Source organism: Hemicordylus capensis, chromosome 3, assembly GCF_027244095.1.
Source record: "Hemicordylus capensis ecotype Gifberg chromosome 3, rHemCap1.1.pri, whole genome shotgun sequence".
Taxonomy (NCBI): Eukaryota; Metazoa; Chordata; class Lepidosauria; order Squamata; family Cordylidae; genus Hemicordylus; species Hemicordylus capensis.
Window position 1 is genome coordinate 37016859 of NC_069659.1, and position 25678 is coordinate 37042536.

At 42.3% G+C, this 25678-nt stretch overlaps 1 protein-coding gene across 14 annotated transcripts in view; it reads right to left on the bottom strand.

The window, feature by feature from the left end:
• The window catches only part of ATP8A2 (ATPase phospholipid transporting 8A2), a 595211-nt gene that overhangs the window by 150374 nt on the left and 419159 nt on the right, over nt 1–25678 (bottom strand). For all 14 annotated transcript variants that reach the window (XM_053308077.1, XM_053308075.1, XM_053308074.1 and 11 more), the window contains 2 exons: nt 24297–24353; nt 15427–15534 (listed from right to left, as the gene is read on the bottom strand). In XM_053308077.1, coding sequence (XP_053164052.1) covers nt 15427–15534; nt 24297–24353 — 165 coding nt within the window. The remainder of the gene's footprint in view (nt 1–15426; nt 15535–24296; nt 24354–25678) is intronic.

Here is a 25678-nt window from a genome sequence, read left to right on the forward strand (position 1 = left end):
GTGTCAATGCTTTTTCTATCTTGCTTCTTCAGTGTCCAGCTTTCACATTCAAAGTGTCACGGGGAAAACCACTGTCTGAACGATTCTAATCTTTGTAGGTGTAGACACGTCTCGGCATCTAAATATTCTTTCCAAGGCCTTCATTCCTACCCTACCAAGTATTAATCTGTGGTGTATTTCTTGACTGCTGGATCCATTACTGTTGACAGTCAATCCCAAAAGGCAGAAGCTATCCACCACTTCAATGTCTTCATTGTCAATTCTGAGGCTGGTTGCTGTAACCGTTGTCATTAATTTAATCTTCTTTACATTTAGTTGTCCCATTTTTTCACTGAAGTGATTCTCACGATCGCCCAAAAGCAGGCCAAAGGAGCCCAGCCCACTTTGGGGCGATCGTGTGCTGCAACGGGAGCTGCGCGGCTCCAGGCAGTAAGCCACCCTAAATACGCCTCCCCTTAGCCGAGGTTAACAGAGTGAGCGCTCTGTTAACCTCATCTTTTTGCTCATGTGTTGCTGCGGCACATGGTGACACATGAGGAAACCCCAGAGGGGGAGGCTGCAAGCAGCCTCCCTGGCTTGGGGGTCTCTCCAGAATGCCCCGCACGAGTGTGCGAGGCATCCTGGAACTTCCAGGGGCCACGCGGCCCCCAATCCCCGAAGTCCCCACCAGCTCCGTGACGGAGCCCGCAGTCATGTGAGCAGCCGATCCGGCCACCCAGGGCTGCCTTCCGATCATCTAAGGGGAGAGTGGGCTAAGCCCATTCTCCCCGCAGACCCCCTTATGGCGCTTCTCACTGATCATGAGACTCGCCTCACTGCGCTCCTTGACGTACATTACTAGAGCTTGCAGATCATCGGCATTCTCAGCTATTAGAGTGGTGTCATCAGTGTAGTGCAGGTTATTGATGTTTCTTCCTCCAACTTTAAAAACCACGCTCATCTTCTTCCAGTCCAGCTTCTCTCAGTATATGTTCAGCATATAAACTGAATAAAGAAGGAGAGTGTATACAGCCTTGTCTTACTCCTTTGCCGATCTGGAACCAGTCTGTTTCACCATGTTCCATCTGGACTGTGGCTTCCTGTCCTGTGCATAGGTTTCTCATGAGAACCATGAGGTGTTCTGGGATGCCCATTTTCCTAAGGATATTCCACAACTTGATATGGTCCACACAATTGAAGGCTTTTCTGTAGTCAATAAAGCACATATTGAGTCTTTTTGGTATTCTTTGGCTTTATCCAGCGTGCATTATCCAGCGTTGATGGAGTTTTATGCTGTTAGCCAGCGTGCATCAGCGATGATGTCTCTTGTTCCTCGGCCTTTTCTGAAACCAGCTTGAACATCTGGCACTTCCCTTTCCACGTAGGGCTCTAATCTGCATTGGATGATCCTGAGCATTATTTTGGTAGCATATGAATTTAAGGATATTATGCGATGGTTTGCACAATCTGTTAAGTCTCCTTTCTTTGGTATGGGTATGTAGACCAACCTCTTCCAATATGTTGGCCACTGTGTCAGTCTCCAAATTTGCTGGCATAGTTTGGTTAGAGCCTTGACTGATTCTTCTTCTGTTGCCTGCCATATTTCTGTAGCTATTCCATCAATTCCTGTAGTCTTCCGACTTGGTAATGACCAGAGTGCTGATCTAACTTCATCTTCCAGTACTAAAGGTTCTTGTAAGAAGGGAATATCTTCTAGAGTATCTTGGATGTTGATGTCCCTGCTGTACAGATTTTCAGTATACTCCTTCCATCTCTGTTTGATCTTCTCTGAATCAATTACTATCTGTCCTTTGGCATCCCTTAACATACTGATTCGAGGCTGGAACCTCCCTCTGAGTTCAGAGATCTTTTGGAAAACTTGTTTTTCCATGTCTATTTCAATCCTCAAGGTCTTTACAGATGTCATTGTAGTACTGCTCCTTGTCTCTTCTAACAGCTTTCTGAAATTCCCTATTAAGTTCCTTCCTGAGGTCTTTATCTTTCTTGACTTTGGCTTCTCTCCTCTTCTGGGCAATTTCCACCATCTGTTCTGACATCCATTTTGCTTTCTTCTGTTTCTTGGTCTTTGGCAGTCTCTTTTCACATTCATCCTTAACAACTTCTTTGATTTCATCCCACAGTTCCTCTGGTTCCCTATCAATGAGGTTCAGAACTTCAAAGTGGTTCCTGATGTTCTCCTTGAAAATGGTGGGTACATTCGCAAGATCATATCATGGGAGCTGGATAGCTTTGTTTTTCTGCTTTAGCTTGACTTGGAACTTGCACATGAGCAGTTTGTGATCTGTTCCACAATCAGTCCCCGGCCACGTCTTTGCTGTTATAACTGAGCTCTTCCACCTCCTTGCACCAATAATGTAATCAATTTGATTTCTATGTGCTCCATCTGGTGATGTCCATGTGTATAGGTGCCACTTTGGTTGTTTGAAGAATGTGTTAGCAATGAAGAGATCACTGGCTTGGCAGAAACTAATAAGTCATTCTGCTTCGTTTCTGTTTCCTAGGCCATATAGGCCGACTGTCTTATCCTCCTTACCTTTTCCAACTTTGGCATTCCAGTCTCCAACCACCAGCATCACATCTTGCTTGCATGTTCTGTCAATTTCAGACTGGACATGAGCATAAAACTCATCAACTTCCTCTTCTTCTGCATCAGTTGTTGGGGCATAGACTTGAAGAACTGTCATGTTAAAGGGTTATCCACAAAATCTAACTGATATTAGTCGGTCACTGACCACATTGTACCCAAGTACTGTCATTGCTATATCCTTCCTCATTATGAAAGAAACACCGTTCCTTCCTTGGTTTTTGTGTCCTGAGTAATAAACGGTATGATTTTCTGACTGAAAGTGTCCCATTTTAATTCACTGATGCCCAAGATGTTAATCTGTAGTCAATTCATTTCATCTTTCACTGTGTAGAGCTTTCCCATATTCATGCTTCTTACGTTCCACATTCCCATTGTAATTCTGTCTTTGCAGCTTTGGATTTTCTTTTCCCACATGGCAACATCAGCTGCTAGACGTCCAAAAAGCTTTAGTCTAACCACGTCATACACACCATCGGTACTCTGAGAGATCCTCAGCTCTTCTTCAGTGGCATTTTGAGTACCATCCAACCTGAGGGGCCCATCATTCCATTTTGTCTATCCATGTGGTTTTCTTGGTAAAATACAGGAGTGGTTTACATTGCCTTCTCCTGAGCAGTGTGAAATGATGCCTTTGTCGTTGTCACTAAAGTGATTGCCGCCTCCAGCACCTTCCTATATAACTGCTGCCCAATATAGGTACCTGCTTGCTTTAGCTGGGCAGCTGGGATGACCTTCATGCTTTGGGTGACCCTACTGGGAGTATACCTTCCGGCGTACTTCACTCATCCCTCCCAGGAAAACCCTCCCCCTGCCGCCATGATGTGGCAGCATAGCAGGACCGGGGGGGCTTTTATGCTTTACTGCCCTGTAACTGGTATTCAGTGGCATCCTGCTTCTGAGTCTGGAGGAAGTTTATAGCCATCAAGACTAGTAGTCACCTGTCCTCCAAAAAATTGTCTAAGCCACCTTTTAAGTCATCCAAGCTGGTGGCCATCACCGCATCCTGTGGCAGAGAATTCCACATATTAATTATGTGTGGTGTGAAAAAGTACTTCATTTTGTTGGTCCTCAATTTATTGGCAATCAGTTTCATGGGATTACCTCTGGTTCTAGTGTGAGACAGTGGAAGAAATTCCCCTCTTTATCCACTCTCTCCACACCTTGCATAATTCTACAGACCCTGCTAGTGCCACGCTTCCTTCTCTTGCTGTTGGAACTGGTTGCTTGACTTTGCTTGCTGATGGCGGTGCACAGATAAAGAGAAAATGGCCTCTGGTAATGCTCATAATTCTACAGACCTCCATTATATCTCCCCTTGGTCACTTTCCCCCTAAACTCTATCATGTCTCCTTCTGTAACTTGTACACTCAATCTCCTCTTGCTAACATCTTTTCTTCTTGTAGGAGTTTCAGGTTCTCCCTCTGTTAATTTCAGAGGCAATACTTCTCCATGGCTCTATGAGAAAGCCTCCTGGGCAAGAGCATTGACAAATATGCCAGTTTGACAGAGTGGCCTTTGTGGTTTGTGGGAGAACCACCAGAATGCTCTCTTCTGCTGTTGGTTCTCCTAGTGGCCATTCTGGGTAAAACAGCTCCACTCCTGGAAGGTGATCAGGATACCATTCATTTCTCTCATTGTGTAAATAAATTTCTCAGCCAAGTTTAAAGGATCTCTCTTGGATAAATTCAAGATTATACTGCAAAATGCAATGTACGTATTTTAAAAGAACTCAGTATGGTTAGTTTTTAATGTCTTGGAGTATCCATAGCAATGTTATTCCCACAGGTCAAACAATCCCCTTTCTGCTTCCCTTGAAGCAAAGTGTGCCCTTGGCATGCATATCTAGTACACAGGCCAATTTAATTGCATTAATAGTCACTAGAAGGTCAAGCCACAGAGTTGGCTAGAAATGTCTGTGCTCCAGAAGAATAACCACATACAATGAAGGTTGTTTGAGTGACATTTTAGGGCAGGTTGTCTTTCAGAACTCTGAAAGACAACCTGCCCTAAATGTCACTCTCAAGGAGTATTTGGAAGACATTTACAAATCCACTTGCCAGTCTGCCAGTGGCAAATGCCCCCAATGCTCGGGTGAGCAGGACACTCAGCACCACACAGATCTCCTCAGCAGAGGTCTCTTTTTCACCACCATTTTTGAGAAGGTAAGAAATGGCAAGAATCCTTTCCAAGCAGTAGGAGAGAGCCCCCATTGTTTCTTACCATCTCCATATCCCAGGACAGAAGACTCGCTTCTTTCCTCAGCTGTCTGCCTATATGGCAGAAATGTATCTTAATGAAGAGAGAGGATGTTGGCAAACACATATAATGGCTGGCTAGTGAACTAAGCCTAAATGTGTGGATGATCTCTGGGATTAGAGGGTCAGCCCAACATTTGGGGGAAAAATTCCAAAATGGCTTTGCAAGAAAATCTAGAAAAGAAAGAAATGTTCCAAATAGCCTGTCTGAGGTTTTTTGTTTTTTTTAACTTTGTCAGGAAAAACAATGAAAACTGGATAATGTAGCTGGACCAAAAAATGGTTAGAAAGTGGTGATCAAATTTGGACCTCTAACCACTGGCTTAGTGGTGGAAGATATGAGTGTTCTGTGATCTAAAGAATGACTGAGTCAAAGCAGTCCTTTTTTAGACAAGCCTATGCAACATGTCACACAGGGGAAAGAAATTCACCCCAAACAATAAATACTTTATATTTAAGGCTAACCACAGCGGATTATATGAAACTTTTAAAAGTATCTTCTTAAAGGAAACTTTTTTAAAAAAAACACCCTAAAAAGAACACAGTGAGTTTTCTGTCCAATACAAATCACCTTTGAGGCTCAGGAGCAAAATGAATTGGTCTGTGACAAAACATGAGAAGCTTGTACTGGGAAAGTGAAACGAGAATTTCCAAACCAGAACATAGCAACGGCCCATCTAACTTTGCATCCTGGCTCCAACTACAGTTCGTGCCAGATGCTCTAAAGAAAAGCACAGAACTCCTGTGAAGTGACTAACTGTGCCACACTATCTGCACAGGCAAGGAAGATTTTTTTTATATTTTCATTTTATTTATTTTTTATTTATTTTTACATTTCTATCCCGCTCTTCCTCCAAGGAGCCCAGAGCGGTGTACTACATACTTGAGTTTCTCCTCACAACAACCCTGTGAAGTAGGTTAGGCTGAGAGCGAAGTGACTGGCCCATAGTCACCCAGCTAGTTTCATGGCTGAATGGGGATTTGAAGTCGGGTCTCCCCGGTCCTAGTCCGGCACTCTAACCACTACACCACGCTGGCTGAAATGAAAACGCTGAGATGAAAATGCTGCATATGCATTGAAGAGAATGAACACATGGGAGCTATTCTCACGAGCAGCCTAACCCAGGCTAGGGCAGCCCAGCCTGGGTTAGGCTGCTCATGTGGAGCATCGGGATTGTTCATGTTCCCATCGCTCCTGTTCTGCCTAACCCTACCTTTTGCCCCAACCTTTAGCCAGGGTTAAGGGATCGAGTGTGTCTTTAACCTGGCGCTGGGGTCATGTGTATGCTCAGGCTGGACTAGGACTACCAACATTCCATTGTCCAAATAAAGGACACAAAGGCCGGGGGGGGGGAGGTCATTCCGGAAGTAATCAGAAGCTTGAGTTGCAATGCATTTGTTTTTTTAAAAAACATAAACAACAAAAAAACCCCAGCACAAGCCCACTTAGCACACTAGACTTAGACATGGAGTATTTCAGAGGGAAACATTAAGAGAAGCCTCCTGCTTTCATCTGCTTGTCCCACATTTTTATTTATTGTTACATAAAATTTATCTATCTATAAATAAATGATAAATTTAAATAAATAAATAAATAAATAAATAAATAAATAAATGTGATTTATCTATAACATTTATAAATGTTAACTATAACAATAAAATAAATGTGATTTATCTATATCGCTTTTCATTAAAATAATCCCAAAGGGGTTTACAATATAATAAAAACAATGTATAATTAAAATACAAAAAGTACAAATATTAAATATAAAAATAACCTCTATTTGCAGGTTTTAGAAACCTATACAAAACAGTAGTACACAAAACACAGAACAGCAGCAGCAGTAAAAACTATATTCGTATTTAAAAACATGGGTGAAGAGCCACGTCTTGGTAGCCAGTGCAGCCCTTTCAGAAAGGGTATTAGACATGGAGCAAGTGTCAGGAGAAAAATTAAGAGAATCCCACTGGTTTCTATACACACAGACAATGACGAGTAAGAGGATGTGTATTTTACTTTTTCTGCACTTGAAATTAGCCGAGGAGTACGGAAGTTGGGCAAGTGTAACTGGGCATAATGAAGGGATTTTGAGGCCTACTGCAAAATAAGATTTTGGTCCCCTCCTTTCAGGTGCTGCTGAAATTTTTTTTTATGACCTGCCCCCCATTCCAGGAACAGCAGGCAGCCTCCCCTGACAGCCATGCCCACCCCAACAGCCACACCCCACTTAAATAAATAGATGCAATGATTCTGGGAATTCTGTTGCAAGAAGTCAAGGATAGTTTCCTAATTCTACAAAGCTTGAACCCCATCTGGTTATTCACCACGTGCTGACCTTAAGAACACAGGAAGCTGCCTTATACTGAGTCAGACCATTGGTCCATCTAGCTTAGTAGTGTCTACTCTGACTGGCAACAACTGTATAGGGTTTGTCAAACACAAGTTGTTCCCTACCTTCCTGGACATGCTGCCAGGGAGTAAACCTGGGACCTATGCTCTTCCATGGAGTTATGGCCCCATCTCCTAAGGGGAACATCTTACAGCACTCAGACGTAGTCATCCAGCTAAATGCAAGCCAACACTATGATGGCTATGTAGAGCCGCCATGTTCCATACACCTTTGAACAACAGTTATAATCTCAATAAGTTAGTCAAACTCTTTCTTAGACAATTGGGCGAATACATATTCCTCATAAAGAAAAGTATATGAATTACCTTGCCAAAGGTCTAACCGGAGAGAAAAGAAAAGCCAACAAAACAATTTAGACAAGAAAATATCTACAACCAATCTGATTTCAAAGCACACAGGAGGCTACCACAGGTGGTATTATTTTTGTTTATTTATTGATATAATAACAACAACAACAATTATTATTGTTGTTGTTATTGGATAAACAAGTAATTTCAGGATGGGGGAAAAGCAGGTTTTAAAACAATTCCCTATGATCAATTCTAACATATAAATATATGCCTTACCTGATCATTTTTTCCTTGGGATGTCTTTCACTTGTCTAAGTAATAAGTTGCTCTTAAATCTGATATGGTATTGGCACAAGAAAGTTATGGGAAGCGGGAGGCTTACTCTTGCTGAGAGCCAGCCAGATATTCAGAAGAACTGAGTCTTTTGTTTTTCTATTTGTGTTTTACATTTGACAAGTAAATGACAAGAGGGAGAGAAAGGGGAATAGACACTTTCAGGCAGCAAACGCTGCCTGAAAAAGATTGGCAAGCACTCGCTTGGGGCTCTCGGTAGTTTGGGCAGGGGCGGGTGTTCATTCGGGGCTCTTCCAGAGCCCGAGCCACGCCCCCCCGGGCTTCTCTGGTGGCTCTTACCATTGGCAGCCTGGGTTCTTTGAACCCTTTCACACAAGGGTGGCTACGCCCCTGGATCCCTCAATGCATCACACTCCTGGTGAGTGTGATGACTCCCATGGGGTCGTAGAGGATTCCTCAGATGAAGACCCAGAGCAGGGGAAGCATGTTGAAACTCTGGTCGACTCAGCAAAGCCAGCGCTGACAGGTCTGCAGGCCCCTCTGCCTCCTGCCCTCCCTCCTGCTGATGAAGCTTCTGAGGCTGCTGAAGTTGAGATGCCTGCCCCAGATACCCGACAGCGATGTTTGGCCAGAGTACAGGCTCAGAGGGAGGAATGCTGTAGGTTGGAGAGACTGGACAGAAGGAACAGGTGTTCCAGCTCTGATCCGGCTGCATCTCCCTGACAAGGCCCAGCTGCAGTGATGGGCGGGGCTCTCAGCACACAGCCTATTTAAAGCATCCTGAAAGCTGGGTCTGTGCTGGAAACAATGTCTGTGGTGACCAGCACAACCGTGACCTAGAAATCTGGATCTGTTTGTTGTTGTCTGACCACGATTCGTGTTTACCCCTGATCCTGTGGAATTCCTGGTGTTGACTTCTGGCAATTCTCCATCTCCATTCCTGTCTGTTGGCTCTCCCTTCCCCTCTGAAAAAAGTGGTTTTCGCAGTTGCTAGGCAGTTGGCCAAGGTAGGTCATTACACTGTGGAGCATTGAGGGATGTCAGAGGACTTCCTCCTCCAGCTCCCTGCTCTGCCGCTCATGTATCATGACAAGTGGCAGAGCAAATGGGTGAGGGAGATTGTGTGCAGGGAGGCAGGCATCAGCCCTCCCCTGGCGGTGATTCAGGTTGTGTGTACGACTGCATGTTCATATTTCTATGTGAACTGACTATCTTTTAAAAAGTGCACCTGATGCTATCGAATGTGGGATACAGATAGGAAGTGTGCTGTTTAATGTGCATTGCACGTAAGGCCCCATTGTGGTTACCACTAGGGATGTGCACCTAATTGCTTCGGTGCACATCCAAGGAAGGTGAGGGGTTCCCTTAAGAGGAGGTAGGCCCTGCTCATCCTCCAAGCTGCCGTCAGCCTGCCATAGCACTATTGCTATGGAAAGACTTTTGTGTAAGTGACAGCTTGTGCCACTTGCCCCTCTAAAATGCTGTGCCACGGCAATGGGATGTGTCCCCGGCATTCCTTGCATGGTGTCGGCACGCAAATGGCATCATCGCATGCGTCAATGTCATTTTCGGGGCCAGCATGCTGTTGCTGGCCCCACAAACGGTGTCGATGCATGCACCAACACCCTTTACATGCCGACACTATGTGAGGGATGTTGGGGACAGAACCCCACACCCTGCGCTGAAACATTTTGGCACTAGGGAGCCGAAGCGTTTCAGTGCCTCTCCAAAGAGGCGCTGGAACGCTTCGGGCTCATCTCTAGTTGCCACTGGCTCATTTGACTGTGACCCCAAACCGGGCCTTCTCTAAGGTTGCTTCGGGCCTCTGGAACATGCTCCCAAACAAAATCGGAACCTTCCCATCTCTGGTTGTTTTTAGGTGACATCTGAAAATGTATAGCGGTGCTCAAATCATTTCATCAAACTTTTAGCTCATAATGTTTCCAAAGTTTTATTGATCATTAATTAAAAATGTTTTACATGATTTAATTTTTTAATTTGTAAACTGCCCAGATATTTTATATGGGGCAGTATTTAAATGCGACAAATAAATAAATAAAAATAAATAAAATATGTGAACAACTGTACGTGTGTACAGATCCATACATGTACACACTGTACACAGATTGTAAGTGTGTTGAACATAACACATGAATAGGCCTATTATGTGGAGTGTTTCTTGGCCTCAACTGGCCTCAACTGGGAATCTCTGAAATTTGAGGCTTTTGACCCTCATATACATTTAGTATTCAAACTCTAGCCAGTTCAGTTCCATTCACTGGGTATTTCATTCTCATGTATATTCAGGCCATTTCCCACCACTCTCAGAATTAAAATAGAGTGAACATTACGCAATTCTAGTTGCTGGTTATTATTCACATTGCTTCTTTTGGCGCTTCCATGTATCCAACCTGGCTATTGACCTTTTCTCTTTGAATAGCACTATGTGGTATATACAATACTATGGGAGGCTTCACACTTCACATGGCAAGTATGGTTGTTGTGAGCCGCCAGTTCCTGGAGTTCAAGTCACAATGTGGGGTTCAACCCAAGTGCTCCCAGTTCAAGCTGCAAGTGCCATGCACCATGATGTGTGAATTCACAAACATCAGGTTCTTGAAAGCACTTCATTCCACCAGCCAACATCTTCAACCAAGATTTGAAGTTGGGTGGCGGATGTTGGGTGAAGGGGGAAGTACTGCTTGGGAACCCAACACTTCCAGGTTCACAAAATGTGCAGCACTTGTGGCTTATGCCGAGAGCACAGACTTGCAGCATGTTGTGTGAAACGCTCTATGAATGCTCCGTCTAAGAGGGAAAGTCATGAGCGCAGTTCATAAGATCATAATAAGGTTAGGAGAAGCCTCCTACCCTAAATCAGGAGCTGTGCCTATTTGCCAATCATCTATCAGTTAAAACCAAGGTCAGAGGCATCGTCCATGCTCATATACTAAGCAGCAGCTTGGTTGGACGACTTTTCCTCCTCTCTAATTCAGTAGGAGAGGGACTTCTCCTGTCCTAATTATGATCGTGTGAACTGCCCTATGCTTTGTCTTACCTGCACGCTAACATGGCCCCAGTGCAGTTGGCACTGTATACTAGCAATGGATTTTTGAGAAGCATCTTGAAAGTTTTAGATCAACTGTCTCTTCCATCTAATTTTTATGGGTCTTCTTTCACAGTAGGGGACTTATATTTTAAACCCCTGCTTCACTTACAGTATAGAATCCCAGGAGCCATGTGCTGACATTTCTACAACTGAATGGTGTTCTTGAGAATAATCTGAATTCTAAATGAATTGTGCATGTTTGGGCTGACTCACTTTCTCCCAAATCTCCTCTTTATTCTTGCTTTGATGATGAATGTTCCTTTAATGTGTTTGGTAACTGATTACTGATCTAAGCACACAGTGCGACAAGTATTGGGCTACATTAATGACCTCACTCAATCACATACAAAGTAAGTGCTGTGATCTGTATGAAAACAATCTACAACATTGTCTTAGCCCCAGTGGGCTTTAATGCCATATCTCAAGACATCATTTATTTCAAAAAAATCCAGCAAGTATAAAATAATATGCTTTAAGTAGAAAAACATTTTGTAGAAAGTATTCACACAGAAACCCGCTACTTAGCACTGTATGCTTTACTCTGGGACATGTGTGTTATGTTGGAGCAGATGCTAACCACAACTGTGACACAGATTTTTTTTCCTGTAGATGCAATAAAATTAGGGCTGAGCTCAAATTACTCACAGGTTTGTACTAATATTTTAAACGTTGTCAAAAATCCTCTCCTTTTTAAAAAACAATCTTTGTCGAGAAATGTTTGCTTATTCACTTACATTGCTCTCACTCTTAACTGGCTTCAGCTGCTAAGCATGTGCAAACCAGTTCGAGTTTGAACCAGGTTCGAACCAAACCGGCCCAGATTCCCCTTTACAAGCATCTGAACCAGGTCGAACTGGGTCAACCTGGTTTGACTGCCTGGACCAGACTTCTGCTGGTTCGAACGAACCAACTCGCAGACCAGGCAGTTCAGTTCGAACTCGAACCACCCTTAGCGGTTCTGTGCACACATCTATCAGCTGCCTTCAATGACATCATCACATACACATATCTGATTCTCTATGCAGCATAGATTACACTGTGATCCCTTCCATGTGACTAATTCAAGAAGCACTCTCAGTTGCCTTCATTTACGCACAGTTATGGCATCATGTAGCCAAATCTCATTGTAGTATTATGGTATCATCTTTTTCTCTATATGATCCCTGATTGCCTAGGATTACCCATGTGAATGATACAGGAAAGAAAGAAAAACACAAGGGAACAGTAGCTACCAGGTGAAACAATGGCACTGAACAGAACTGGGAACAAGTAACTATTTACACAATCAAAATGTATTTTGGAGATTATCTCTACCCAGCCAAATGGCTACATTTGACCTAAAAATTAACAGAATATTCAGCAAAGAATATCAGCAAAGCCCTATAAAATAAATTCTAAAATTTTGTGCAATTCACCTAGAACATTTCTCCCCAATCTTAGCAACTAACATGTAGGCTTAGAACAATAGCGAGTTTCAGATGCTGACATATTAGTAGGGGCATTATGAGCTTACTGTTCTGGGCTGCAAAATACATTTCATAGCTCTGCATGATGCTGCTAATCAAATTTCAGCCTAATTTATGGAAATTTGAATTAGAGTTGCTGATGCAAATGGCAGTGTGAAGCGTACTGAAAATGCCATGGAATATTATCCAAGGAATTTGGCCTTGTTTCTGTCAGTCCTAGGCCTGCTGGCAGCAATCTCTGTCACCTGTCACTCTCTCTCCTCACTCTAGGAAGCTGTCCATGGCAATCTCCTATCATATCTATTATCCCCTATCTCACACCACACATTCACTGAAATATTTATTAGATGACTACCAGATTTGACACAGAAATAGTTTCTCTTGAATGTCTCATTTCCTAGACAAAATTACTTTATTAGTAACCTAGTAAAATGTTCCTTTACTTCTAGAGTGCCTTTCTCCCCATTTTTTCCCAAAAATACAGGGGTGACTTTTTGCAGAATTAATATACTTAGGTTCATTGCTGAACCTGCTTTTCCTTGAGTTTTCTCCCACCCCCACTAGAAACAGTAGAGGGAATTGACCTTGCTATGGTTTTGATCTATGCCCTTGTACATTTGGATGGCAGGTATACCAAACAGCCAGCCTTCCAGTGGTATTCTAGTTCCTAAAATTTAATTTCCATTATTTTTACACTATCTGCAACATCTTAGTCCTCAGAAAAGCTTTCCTGCTGATATTTTCACCAGAACTTGGATGAGATGATTTTGTGATCTGTTAATCAATCACAAAAAGTTACAGGGTCACCCAGTTTGTTTCTGCAGCCAGAAATGAAGGCAAAAATGTGTTTAGCAAAACATATCATGGGGATAATCTAAACTGAGTGTAATAGGAGCTATCCTAATTGTTGTCATGACTAGTAACAATTCTAGTATTTTGATTTTAGATATCTGTTTGTTCTATTAATCAAGCAATGTAAGAACATCTCTTCTGACATGGATACATTCTAATATTGCCATGTCCATTGGTTGCAAACAAATAACACTCATCTGTTCATAGTGCATTTCTTTCCATATAAAGGTTGCCCCAATCCCAACTTGCTAGACTGACACATTTTTCATTTATTTACTATGAATTTGCTCCCTGTAGTATTTTAACTTACATTTATTAAATCCTCCTTTCCCCCCAAGAGTCTCCTATTTTTCACATTCCCATTGGACTCTTGAGTGGTTTTGACAGGCTCATTATTTTCCCTTATTCTCCAAGGGCTGAAATCATGACACTGAAGGGGAGAATTTCACCACCTGGAACTCAATAGATGTTGAAGGAACAAATCCAAAACCCCACTAACATTCGAAGGGTAAGCACTAGTGACATACACAGCTCCCTCCTGGTTATGGTGACCGAATAATTTATTTTACAGGTATATTTGCTTTTCCTTTCCACAATTCAGAGAAAAGGGATCCTAGAAGAGCTGGGCACTTAATCAGAGAAGACATACAATATGTCTTTAGAAAACATATAGTTTGCAAATGATATTCTCTAAAAAAAACAACCCACAAAAAAACCTGCCCACAAGGAAATCTCAAATGGACAGCATTAATGTATATAGCCACATCCTGATTGTGCCTACAGCCTAGAGAAATCCATGTGTCTAAAGCGAAGAATGCAGTATGTACATGTTTCCAGCTTTCCAGATGCAAATTTTTCCTCCCTGCATGATGCTGCATAGGCTTTTGTACATACATTACAGATGATTTGCATGTGGAAGCTTTTTTCTCCTACATTTCTGCATTACGGCAACTTTTTGTACCAAAAACACCCCAATAATGCCCCAGGATTGTTTCCCTCATGTTATTTGGGTGCAATTAATTTCTGAAGGAGAATGCAGAAAGGGGCACCGGCTGACATCTGACAAAAAAAGCGCCTGTGCTTCCGAAGAATTTCAGACTAAGGCTTCAGACTGATTTCAGTCTGATGCTAATTTCAGACTGATGCTAGTGTGCTATTAGAGACCCCTGGGGACATATTGAGGTCATTCACATGACAAGAGCTGATTGGCTGGGAGGGAGTTTACCTAAGTACCCTGTACCGTCTGGGCAACCAGGACACCTTCTGACCCAGCAGCTGCAGTCCCAGATAGCCCAGTTCCACTACCCAGGCAAAAGTGAGGTAGGAGGGGAAAGGAGTCCACCCTACCTCACTTTTTGGTCATCTGCAGTGCTGGGGCTCTGGAAATGGCCACCAGCTGCCTCTCCACTACTGGCATGATGCATTGTGGGATGTGGGAGGACTGCCTCCTCCCAATCTGACTTCGGACGTCTGCCACCATGCTGGTCGTGTGGGAGCGCGAGCAGCGGAGCCCTGAATAAGCTTTGATTGGAGGAAGGTAGGTAGGATCCTGCCTTCGTCCAAGCTCTCCCTGCGTTTGGTTGTGTGAACCACCTCATTTTCAGGTGGCACAGAGCTCTTCCTGGAGAATGAGAAGTCATTCAAATTTGTCCCTACCACTAAGTCAGAAGTGGAGTAGAGTTGGTCAGACTTTTCAGAAGCACCACCGGTTGCACCAGTACTTTGTTGGTCAAGATGTCAGCCATTGATTGTATCCTGCTTTCCTAACTGTGCCGTCTTTGCAACTCATTTGGGCTATAGCTGCTCTACAATGAGATTTTGACCTGTATTGCTTATAGAGAAGGTTGCCCAGTAGGGAGGAGCAGGGCAGCAGCAGTAGCATAAACCTTTCCAACCAGTGTAGAGAAAAGGCTATGGCTGGAACCAAAGCCCCAAATTTTAGATTTCACATATTCAGTTGATTTTTTTAAAAAAATGCAAAATACTTGTAACAACGTTTTTAAGTAAGTGTAGGTAGCTTCACAGCAGACAGTTCCTTCTAAAAATGACAACTACCACCTCACAATTCTACTGAAGGGTATAAGCCTAAGGAGTGGCCCAACACCTTGACAACAGAAAGTCTGCTTTCCCTCCTCCCTGCCTCTGTGAACAAAAGGACTGACCTGTCCAAGCATGTCTGGTGCAATGGGAATGAGGGGCCAGATGGCAGAGTAGGCTCCAAAGAAGACCAGCCAAAGCAGCATGCTTCCCCAAACAGCCAAGTGACTGAACTGCAGGGAAAAAGAAACAAACAGTCAGGACAGACACACAGAACAGTGCAGTCTTTCTCCCGCCTCCCCTTTGGCTATCTGTTATCATATATACCAAAGAGAAGATGACTCTGGATTTAAGATGACCCCCTTAAAATACAGAGATGAAATACGGATTATACTTGTATTTACCCAAAAGGATGAGGACTCTGAATTTAAGACAACCTCCGCAATTTCTAACGTCAAAGAACTTGGGGGGAAACCTAGTCTTGGATTCAGGTAAATGAAGGGGAGGACAGCTGGTCATGTGGTAGGAAGCATGAATGGTCCTCTTTGCTAAGCAGAGTCTGCCTTGGCTGGCATTTGGTTGAGTGACTACATGTGAGTACTGTAAGATATTCCCCTTAGGGAATAGGATTCCCCATAGCTCAGTGGAAGAGCGCACCTATATGCTTGCATGCAGAAGGTCGCAGGTTCACTCCCTGTCTTCTTCAGGTAGGGCTGGGAGAGACTCCTGCCTGAAACCTTGGAGAGCCACTGCCAGTCAGTGTAGTTAATGCTGAGCTGGATGGAGCAGTGGTCTGACATGGAATAAGGCAGCTTTCCATATTCCTAAATATGGCGTGATTTACTTCCCAGTTCTTTTTCCATCTAGGATTTTGCCAGTCTCAATACAGGCTATATAATGCACTTTGATTTAAAACAGCAAAACGATTGAGTAACCATCTCTGAAAACTCTCGGGTTAAACCTTTTCTCTGTGAGACTGCATGTTGCTTTCTAAGCCAGGGAAACAACAACAACAACACCCAGCTATCTGAAATCTATTTACACCCAAGGTTTTCCATGGTCCCAAATTCCTTCAGAGAAGGATGGAGGAGGTGGAGTCAAAGGTCAAGGAACCCTGGGTTCCATAATATGCTGCCACGTGCCTCTGTAGCTTTAAAAAGAAAAAAGGCAATCCCCCAAGAACATGGAGAGACTAAGAGAACTATTCATATGACCCACAGGGGGTGCAGCAATCACCAGACAAGCAACTTGGATATACTGACTGCTGACTCATGAAACAGACAGTTCTTACAAAGCTGCCCAAAGCAGCCACCTAGCAAGGCAAAAAGGCTCACACTTGGGTAGCTGTCCCACATGGACTTTGGGAGGAATATGATGAACTAGCAAACATTTCTAGTATCTGGTCTGCTTGACATGACTAACTGTCCATTTATAAAGTATCAAACTCTATTTTGACAGGCAATGGAACTTGCCAGATTAGTCCTAGCTGGGTTGCGTGTCTCAGGTTGCCAACTCTCCAGAACTGGCCTGAAGTCTCCAGGTCACTACTGAAAACAATCCTGGAGGCTTGATACTGTGAAAAACACTGTGGGTAGGGGAATATCCAGGTGGGGGGAGGGATCCAGGCATTTGGTCGGGGGGGGGAGGCATTGGGGGGTGGAAATATACAGGCATTGGGGACAAAATATCCAGGCATTTGGGGGGGGGTCAAGGCACTCGGAAGAAAATGTCCAGGAATTGGGGGGGGGGGATATCCAGGCATAACCACAGAAGTGGCAACTCTATGCATATTGGCTTATATGATGAGGAACCTGACTCAGAATAGTCCATGGAAAATAAATTAAGCATTTCAATGGGACTACTTTAAGTAATTTCTCTCATCATGATTTGTCTCCTAAGAACACAGCACCCAATTTTTCTCCTTTTAATTGTGTACACATCAAATTACTAATCATTGTGCTATGTGACACTCAATAACCCATATAAATCTTTGAATTACTGAAGAAAATTGCCTAGCCCAGATAACTATAGGTTACATTTAGCATTTCCTGGATCCACTAGATTGTCCGATGCTTAGGTTGTAATTCTAAACAAACTTACTAGGGGCAGAGAATGTGAGGTATTTTATTTTCCACAGAATGTTTTCCATATCTAAAATTTCGATTTGGCTATTGAAAAACTTTTGAGATAAACTGAGGAGAAATTAATATGGTGGATGTGGTTTTTAAAAACTGTATAAATAGGTCAAATAGCATGCCAAATCAGATCATAATATATTTAGGGCATCAGAAAAATTTGTTCAGTAAATTTTGAGAAAAAAATTAATGAAAATTTTATTTTATTTATTTTCATTTTATTTATTGTTAAATTTATATACTGCCTTTCATTAAAAATAATCCAAAGGCAGTTTACAAAAGTTAAAAAACATAATAAAAATGACAGTTAAAAGTATTAAGCTAAAAATATGAAGACAAATCTGATTTAAAATATATAATATACAAACACAAAAACTCTACATGGATAAAAACACACCGAAACAGCAATAAAACAATCATGTAAAGGCCTGGATAAAAGCCAAGATTTAAGAAGCTTTCTAAAAACTGTGATGGAGTCTGAGGAGTGAATGACCACTGGGAGAGCATTCCAAAGTCTGGGGGCAGCAACAGAGAAGGCCCTGTCCCGCATGCATGACAACCAAGCCTCCCTCATTGTCGGCACCCGGAGCAGGGCCCCCTCAGATGATCTTGTCAAGCAGGCAGCAACCCTTAGGAGCAGGCGGTCCCTCAGGGATCCCGGGCCCAAAAAATTAAGGGCTTTAAAGGTCAAAACCAGCACCTTGAATTGGACCCGGAATCACACTGGTAACCAGTGCAGCTCTTTCAAAATAGGTGTGATATCATCACATCAGACAGATGAAGGGGAAATATTCCAGTTCACAGTTTCCCAAAAAACCCAGATCTCTGCCCATTGGACACAACTGGACTTGCTTCTGGGTAGGCATGTATAAAATTGTGCTGTAAGAGTACTTAATGCTACCTTCATTGAATATATGCCTCAGGTTATGTTCTGTTGAGTGTGTGTATGTGTGTAGTCTTTAAGTATTGATTTCCTGGCATTTTTATTATGTTTTATATAGAGTATTTTAAAATAGTGCTATTTTGCCACTGTGCTGTCCCACTCCCAGCAGGTAATTCACAGGGCAGGTTTGGATGATACTTTTCCAAGGGGGAACATGCTGAGATACTAAATATAGTATCTATACTAGCCACTAGTATAGGCCACTAGCTTGGAAGGCTTTAAAAGGGGCTTAGACAAATTCACGGAAGACAGGTCTATCAATGGCTACCAGTCTGGAGGCTATAGGCCACCTCCAGCTCCAGAAGCATGATGCCTCTAAATATGAGCTGCAGGGAAGCAACAGCAAGAGAGAAGGCATGTCCTCACCTCTTGCCTCTGGGCTTCTCAAAAGCATCTGGTGGGCCACTGTGTGAAACAGTATGCTGGACTGTATGAGTCTTGGGCCTCATCCAGCTGGGCCGTACTTATGTAGTTAAAATGTTTAAAAGATCTAGTATATGGGTCACCTGTAGAGCAGCTGTTTGGACAGCCTGGCTTCCCCACACACTTCACACTGGGAGAACATCAGGATGGTTGCGAAAGATGTCAGGATAGATGTGTCCCTGGCTCACCTCCCTTTTAACTGAGTGGTCTGGAAAAGTATCATCTGGACCAGCCCAAAGCCTGCACTTCTAGGAGAACATTGAACACTGCCATTTTAAAAATTATTTTATTTATTATTATATCTTGTTTACACAGTCAGATAGGTATTATTGACTGGTTTGTTTTATCCAGACATCGAGTCTTTCCCAAGGACCTGGGATGACTGGATTTTATTATCAATATTGTTCTTGTTGTTATAATAGATATCGTCGCAGAATATAGGCTGTTTCCAGTAAAGTTGCTTTTTGTAATTGGCTGATGGTGATTTCTGTGGCCCCTATGGTGTTGAGGTGTTCTTCAAGTTGTTTTGGAATTGCACCTAGGATGCCAATTACCACTGGGATTATTTTGGTCTGTTTCTGCCACAGCCTTACAATTTCAATTTGTAGATCTTTGTATTTTGTGGTTTTTTCTATTTCTTTTTCTTCTATTCTGCTATCCCCTGGTATTGCTATGTCGATTATTTTGACTTGTTTTTCTTTCTTCTCAACTACAGTTATATCTGGTGTATTGTGTGGCAGATGTTTGTCTGTTTGTAGTCGGAAGTCCCATTTTGTGCATCTTCATTTTCTACCACTTTTTCAATTTTATGGTCCCATCAATTTTTGGCTACAGGTAGCTTGTATTTTTTGCAATGTTCCAATGTATCATCTCTGCTACCTTGTCATCCCTTTGTTTGTAGTCAGTCTGTGCAATCTTTTACAACAGCTGATTAGGTGATCCACGGTTTCATCTGCTTCTTTACAAAGGCGGCACTTGCTGTTTGTTGTTGACTTTTCGACTTTTGCTCTTATTGCATTTGTTCTTAGTGCCTGTTCTTGTGCAGCCAGTATTAAACCCTCAGTTTCTTTCTTCAAGTTGCCATTCTTAAGCCATTGCCAGGTCTTGGTGATGTCTGATTTTCCACTTATATTGTGCAAATATTGACCATGCAGTGGCTTATTTTTCCATTTTTCTGCTCGGTTCTTGACTTGTTCTTTCTTGTAGGCCTGCTTTGTTTCATTGGTGTTTAAAAGTTTCTCGTTATTGACCATTTGAAGTGTATCTTCTTCACTGTCCTTGATATATTCTTCAAGGCCTCTTTTCTCCTACTCTACTGTTTGATGGACTTGCAGCATTCCTCTTCCACCTAGGAGGTATCGCCTATCAACATCAATGCGGGGGTGCAGAGCATGATTGATGATCATTATTTTCCTGGTCTTACGATCTAGTGTCTCTAGCTCTGCCTGGCTCTAGTCTATTATTCCTGCAGTGTATCTGATAACAGGTATAGCCCTGGTGTTTATGGCTTGTATGGTGTTTCCGCCATTGAGTTTGGACTTTAGGGTTTTTCTAACGCTCCTGATGTATTCACTTCCAATTTTTCCTTTAACTTCAGTGTGTGCAATGTTATCAGCCTGGAGAATGCCCAAGTATTTGTAATGTTATTTATCTTCCAGGTTCTTGATGTTGCTTCCATTGGGCAGTTCTATTCCTTCTATTTTTGTTATTTTTCCTCTGTTCATTATTAATGCAGCACACTTGTCTAGTCCAAACCTTACTGCTATATCGCTACTGAGTATACGGACAGATGATTATTATTATTTTAACATTTATATCCCACTCTTCATTCAAGGAGCCCAGAGTTGTAGCATTTATTTAGAGCAATTACTCACTGAGCTATCTACTGAAAAATCCACAAGCAACTACCATGCTGCAAAGGATTCTGGGGCACTTTCTACTAGAGTGTGCACTAAACTAAGCTGAGTTGTTTTTAAAATTTTCTTTTGTATGTTTCTGCCAAAAAAAAAAAGTATTAAAAAAGTAGAGTGTCCACTCTGTTCTCGTTGGTCCTTACTGTCCATCCAGCTAAAATGCATCTAGAACCTCCCTCTAACTCTGGATTTGGGGGGAAAGACAGTAGTGGATGGCAAGCTCTCTTTCAGAGAAGTTTGTCCAGCTTTATTGCTCTTCTCATTGAAAAGCCCTGCATAAATTTCCAAGGAACCTGGAACACAGTTTGATAACTACTGTTCTTCAAAAAACAGTCCAAAGGGGTCCTGTATTACATTTGTTTAAACCCTTAGGAAGGCTTTTGAATGACATCATCCTCAAAGTTGCTTAAAACAGTTAAAAACAATACTTAATACTGCTAAATTGTACAAAGAACTAAAAAATCACCATGATACAGTGAAACTTAAGAGAGGCAAGAACACAGTCTTCACAGAAAGTTTTCAATTCTGTTCAGTCCCCTGTACTAAAATCTCAGTTTTGCAAATCAAGGCATTCTTTCCTAGAAAATATGTATAAGTATACAATTGCAGGAGCCACTTCTGAACTGTGCCACAGTAACAGCAAACAGTTCTGATGTTTATGCCTGTCAGATGACATGCAAACAATCAGAACCCTTTCCTTTGCCCTAATGAGTGACAGCTACTGTGCATTTCCTTTGATTTGTTTACTCAATCTTTTCATTTCCACCTATCATATCCTCTTTTTCAGCAATGAAACTTTCTCACTCCTGAGACCAACTCCATGTAACCAATCCACCCGATGATGGAAATGAGACTTAACTCAACAGCACACACTCAAGACTTCTCATTTCTCAAGTACTTTGAGGAGGTCTTCATGTGGTGAGTCACCTACAGCTGAAACAATAAGGCTTGCCCACTACAGTGCCCTTGGGGAGTAGGCATGGGAGAAAATGCAACTTTGCATTGTTTTTATGCCATGAAAGACACTCACCTAAAAATTAAGTTCAACAAAGAAGCAAAACGAAGCTATTTAAAAAACAAAAAATAATTTCTCCTTGAAATTGCGGTGCTTAAAAAGGGTTAGTGGGGTTTGGTAGAATCATGAGAGGCCTTTTGGCTCTGGTCAAACAGCAGAAGGTCAGTAATTGGTGTCTTTTTCAGTCACAGGGGGGCAATTAGACAGAGAAAAAGCATCACATTATTCAGACTTTAATAAGATTTAAAGAGACACCATATGTTGAAGTCATATGATTTGAGTGTATGCATTCATACCATTTTTGGATGGGTAGGTTGGTGAGGCTGATAAAACCTCCTTTTTAAGGTAATATACAAAGAAATATATAAAATAAATAATGTATGATGCTTGGCCTTTGTTTTCCATTGTGGAAATGAGGGCTAGTGATTCGGTTATGCCACATACATACAGTTACACACTTGTTCAATCCTTCACCCCAAATCCGATAAAATGACTCAGAATAATGATCATTTCCTGGCCTCATACTCATAATCACAAATAAAAATTAAAATGCTCATTCCATCCATAAACATGGACATTTCCAAAATAGTTTTTTTTACCATACCTTTAACCTCACCCCACTCCAGTTATGAATATAACAAGAGAGTCATACACCTAATTTTCAATAAGGGTGGGTTCACATGATCAACCCCAATGGGAACCTCTGGGTCCTGGCTTACTGACTCGATGGCACCAAGTCAGTGAGTCAGGAAGTTTCCCGGCAAGTGCATGCTCCCAGCCAACCTATCAACCAGGGGCATAGGAAGCTTGCCTGTGGCCAGAGGATAAAGTCCTGCTGGAGGCTCCCCTGCCCCTTTTGATTGTTAATTGCACAGACAAAGTGCATGTGTCCCAAACTTTGGTAGAATACTGGTAGTTGATGTGTTTACATGATATGACTAGTGGGAGTGCTCACTTTTCTGGAACCTTCTGGTTCCCAGCTTATTGACTTAGCAGCAATCATGCAAACCCATCCTAAGTGATCCCAAGTATGATTGGACCATCTGCAAAGACCTGGACACATTAAACATGGCAGGGGCGTAGCCACCATTGGACGATCGGGTTCAAAGAACCCGGGCCGCCGTCCCTCAGGAGCCGCACCTTGCGGCCCTGACACCCCCCTGCGTCTGACAACAGATGTGCGAGGGGGGTGCTGGTTTAGCTCCTGAGTGGGGCCATGCAGCCCCATTCGGGAGTTAAATGGCCAGCACTGCATTTGCATCACAGCCAGGAACAGCTCTTCCCTGCCTTAAAGGTAGGTAGAGCTGCTTCTAGAGACATTCGGCCCCAATCTAGCTCCCGAATGGGGCTGTGTGGCCCCATTGGGGAGTTGGATGGCCAGCACTGCATTTGCAGCGAATTCAGCACTGGCCTCGATCTAACTCCTGAATTGGGCCGCGTGGCCTCGTTCAGGAGCCAGACCATGGCCCTACATCTGATGTCAGATGTGGGGGCATGGCTAATCCCCAAGTCTAATGTCAGACCTAAGGGGTGGGGTGAGTGGGGCCGATGTGGCGGCTGGACATGGGCCGCCCATGGTCTGGCTCCACTAGTGAAACATGGATACATAATGCCTGATGAAGAACTCATGGCATGCACAAAATTGCAAAATATGCATTTATTAATTGCATGTTTATCCCGCCTTTCCACGAAGGAGCTCAGAGTGATATACAACAACAATCCTCTAATGCAGTTTAGGTGGAGAAATAGTGATGGACCCAAGGTCATCTAGTGAGCTTCATGGATGAGTCAGGATTTGAACTGGGTCTCCCTGGTTCCTAACCAGACATTTTAGCCATTACTTAGCACTGATTCCCTAAAGCAGCCTGCTTTAGGGAGTCAGTGCTGAGTAAGTAACAGACACTATTTGCATATACACACCTATTACATCTTTAGCCCCCTTAGCAGATTTATATCATTTTAATCACTTCCTCATTTTCTTCTTATGAACATGCGTGCATATTTGTCTAGGGTGCTAAATCAGTTTTTTCAATCATGATTGCATAATCACTACCAGTGATCCAGGTTTCCAGGTTTTTGTGCTGGGCAAGATACCTGTGAGTGGGAGGCATGAACGGGGGCTGCAAACCTGGCTCTTTCATCAGGGCCAAAAGACCTGCACTGTATTCTTAGGAAAACAGATCTATCTCCTCTTCAGTATCCTCTTGTATCACTTCTGTAATTGACACCCATCTTGTTTTCCATGTACTGGGAGAAGTGAGAGGGTGTATAAGGAATCACAGTGGGACTGGATCTCAGCTTTGTAGGCCCTTCAACTATCTATGAGCCCGAGTTGCCCAACATGTTCATTGAGGCATCAGTCAGACTGTATGTCTTTATCCACATATATAAGCATAGAGCAAAAATGCAAATGATAAACCTATCCTTGGAGTAAAATACTGACATTTTATGCTACATTATACGATAAACACAGATATCAACCCCTGTCCTTTCTTTGTTCAATTAAAATGGAATACAAATTAGGAAATAGGGGAAAGCTAAGATTTTTAAACATTTTAATACTTACTTTTGTCCATGCTGTAGTTTCTAAACCGGCTTTCAAACACACCGTCACAACAACATACTGCAAAAGAGAGAGAAACAGAGGGGAAAATATGAATCTCAACATGTATTTCCCATTCACGATTGTTTACTTATTACCTCTTTGGCTTATCCCCCCACAAAAAGGCAATGCTTAAATATAGCACAAACTCACAAGGACATCTTGGCACAACACATAGAAATTGGATGCCATTGTATTGTATTGTATTGTATTGTATTGTATTGTATTGTATAATGTCCAAATTTCAGAAGTAAGAATTCCTTCATAGAATAATCCATCCAGTACCCTACCAAAATGGGACAGAGATGTTCAGACTGACACAGGACAAGAGGAATAGGGCAGCAATAGTATATGGACTTCTAAATCTCTCAAATCTACATCCTTGAATATCCTTGATATCAAGATGGCATTTAATGCCCCACAAATTTGTTGCCAAAAAATTGTGGTAAAATAGGATCATATAGTCACTGTGTGAGGTGAGTTTTGTTTCCTAGGAAACAAAAAAAACTAGTCAAGTATCACACTTAATGTGTGATACTAGGCACACATTAATAAACATACATGTTATTTATTGTTCTCTGCATGCCCTTATACATGATACATATTGATCCTTTGGGTTCAATAAGGTGCTAGGTTTTATGAACCAGGAAGCAATACCAAAGGTTAGGAAGAAGCTGATTCATTTAGTTGTGGTAACATTCCAGATTCCAATAAGAAAGAAAAATAAAAGCTTCTTCCTAAACAAAAAAAATAGTATGACAGGAAGTGGGAAATATTAACTGTGGGCAAGACATTGCATTAGTTAAAGGCTGCAGCTAATCCCAGGTATAATAATTATTTTTTTTACAAAAATGGTTGTCCAGTTTATGAAATTGACTTAGCTAGTTGGAAATGCAAAATCGACTTAGCTAACTGGACTTAGCTAACTGGACTCCAACTTCTTCAACAGTGCTTTATGATTGCAGGACGCTGTATATATTTCCCACTGAATTCTTTTACTCATATACCTGAATAAATATACTTTTTTCTATTCCTGATTGTTCTGGTTACTTCCCTTGATCAAATTATATGTATTATTCTAAAATTATGTCATATACAAAAGGGACTGAAAAATTTTAAAACAATGAGTTTTTTCTAAAGAAGAAAGATTCAGGAAAATATTGTCCCCTCCATCCATAGCCATAGGACACGTCCTGATTTCTGTTTCTAGTGCGCCTGATAGAATGCTGTAATGCACAGCAAGGCATGCTCCACTGGGCACCTTCATGTTCACCACCAGAAGTCCAGCTATACTGACTAGGGCACTTAAGGCTTGTAAATGAGACAGGGGAACAGCATAAACTGAA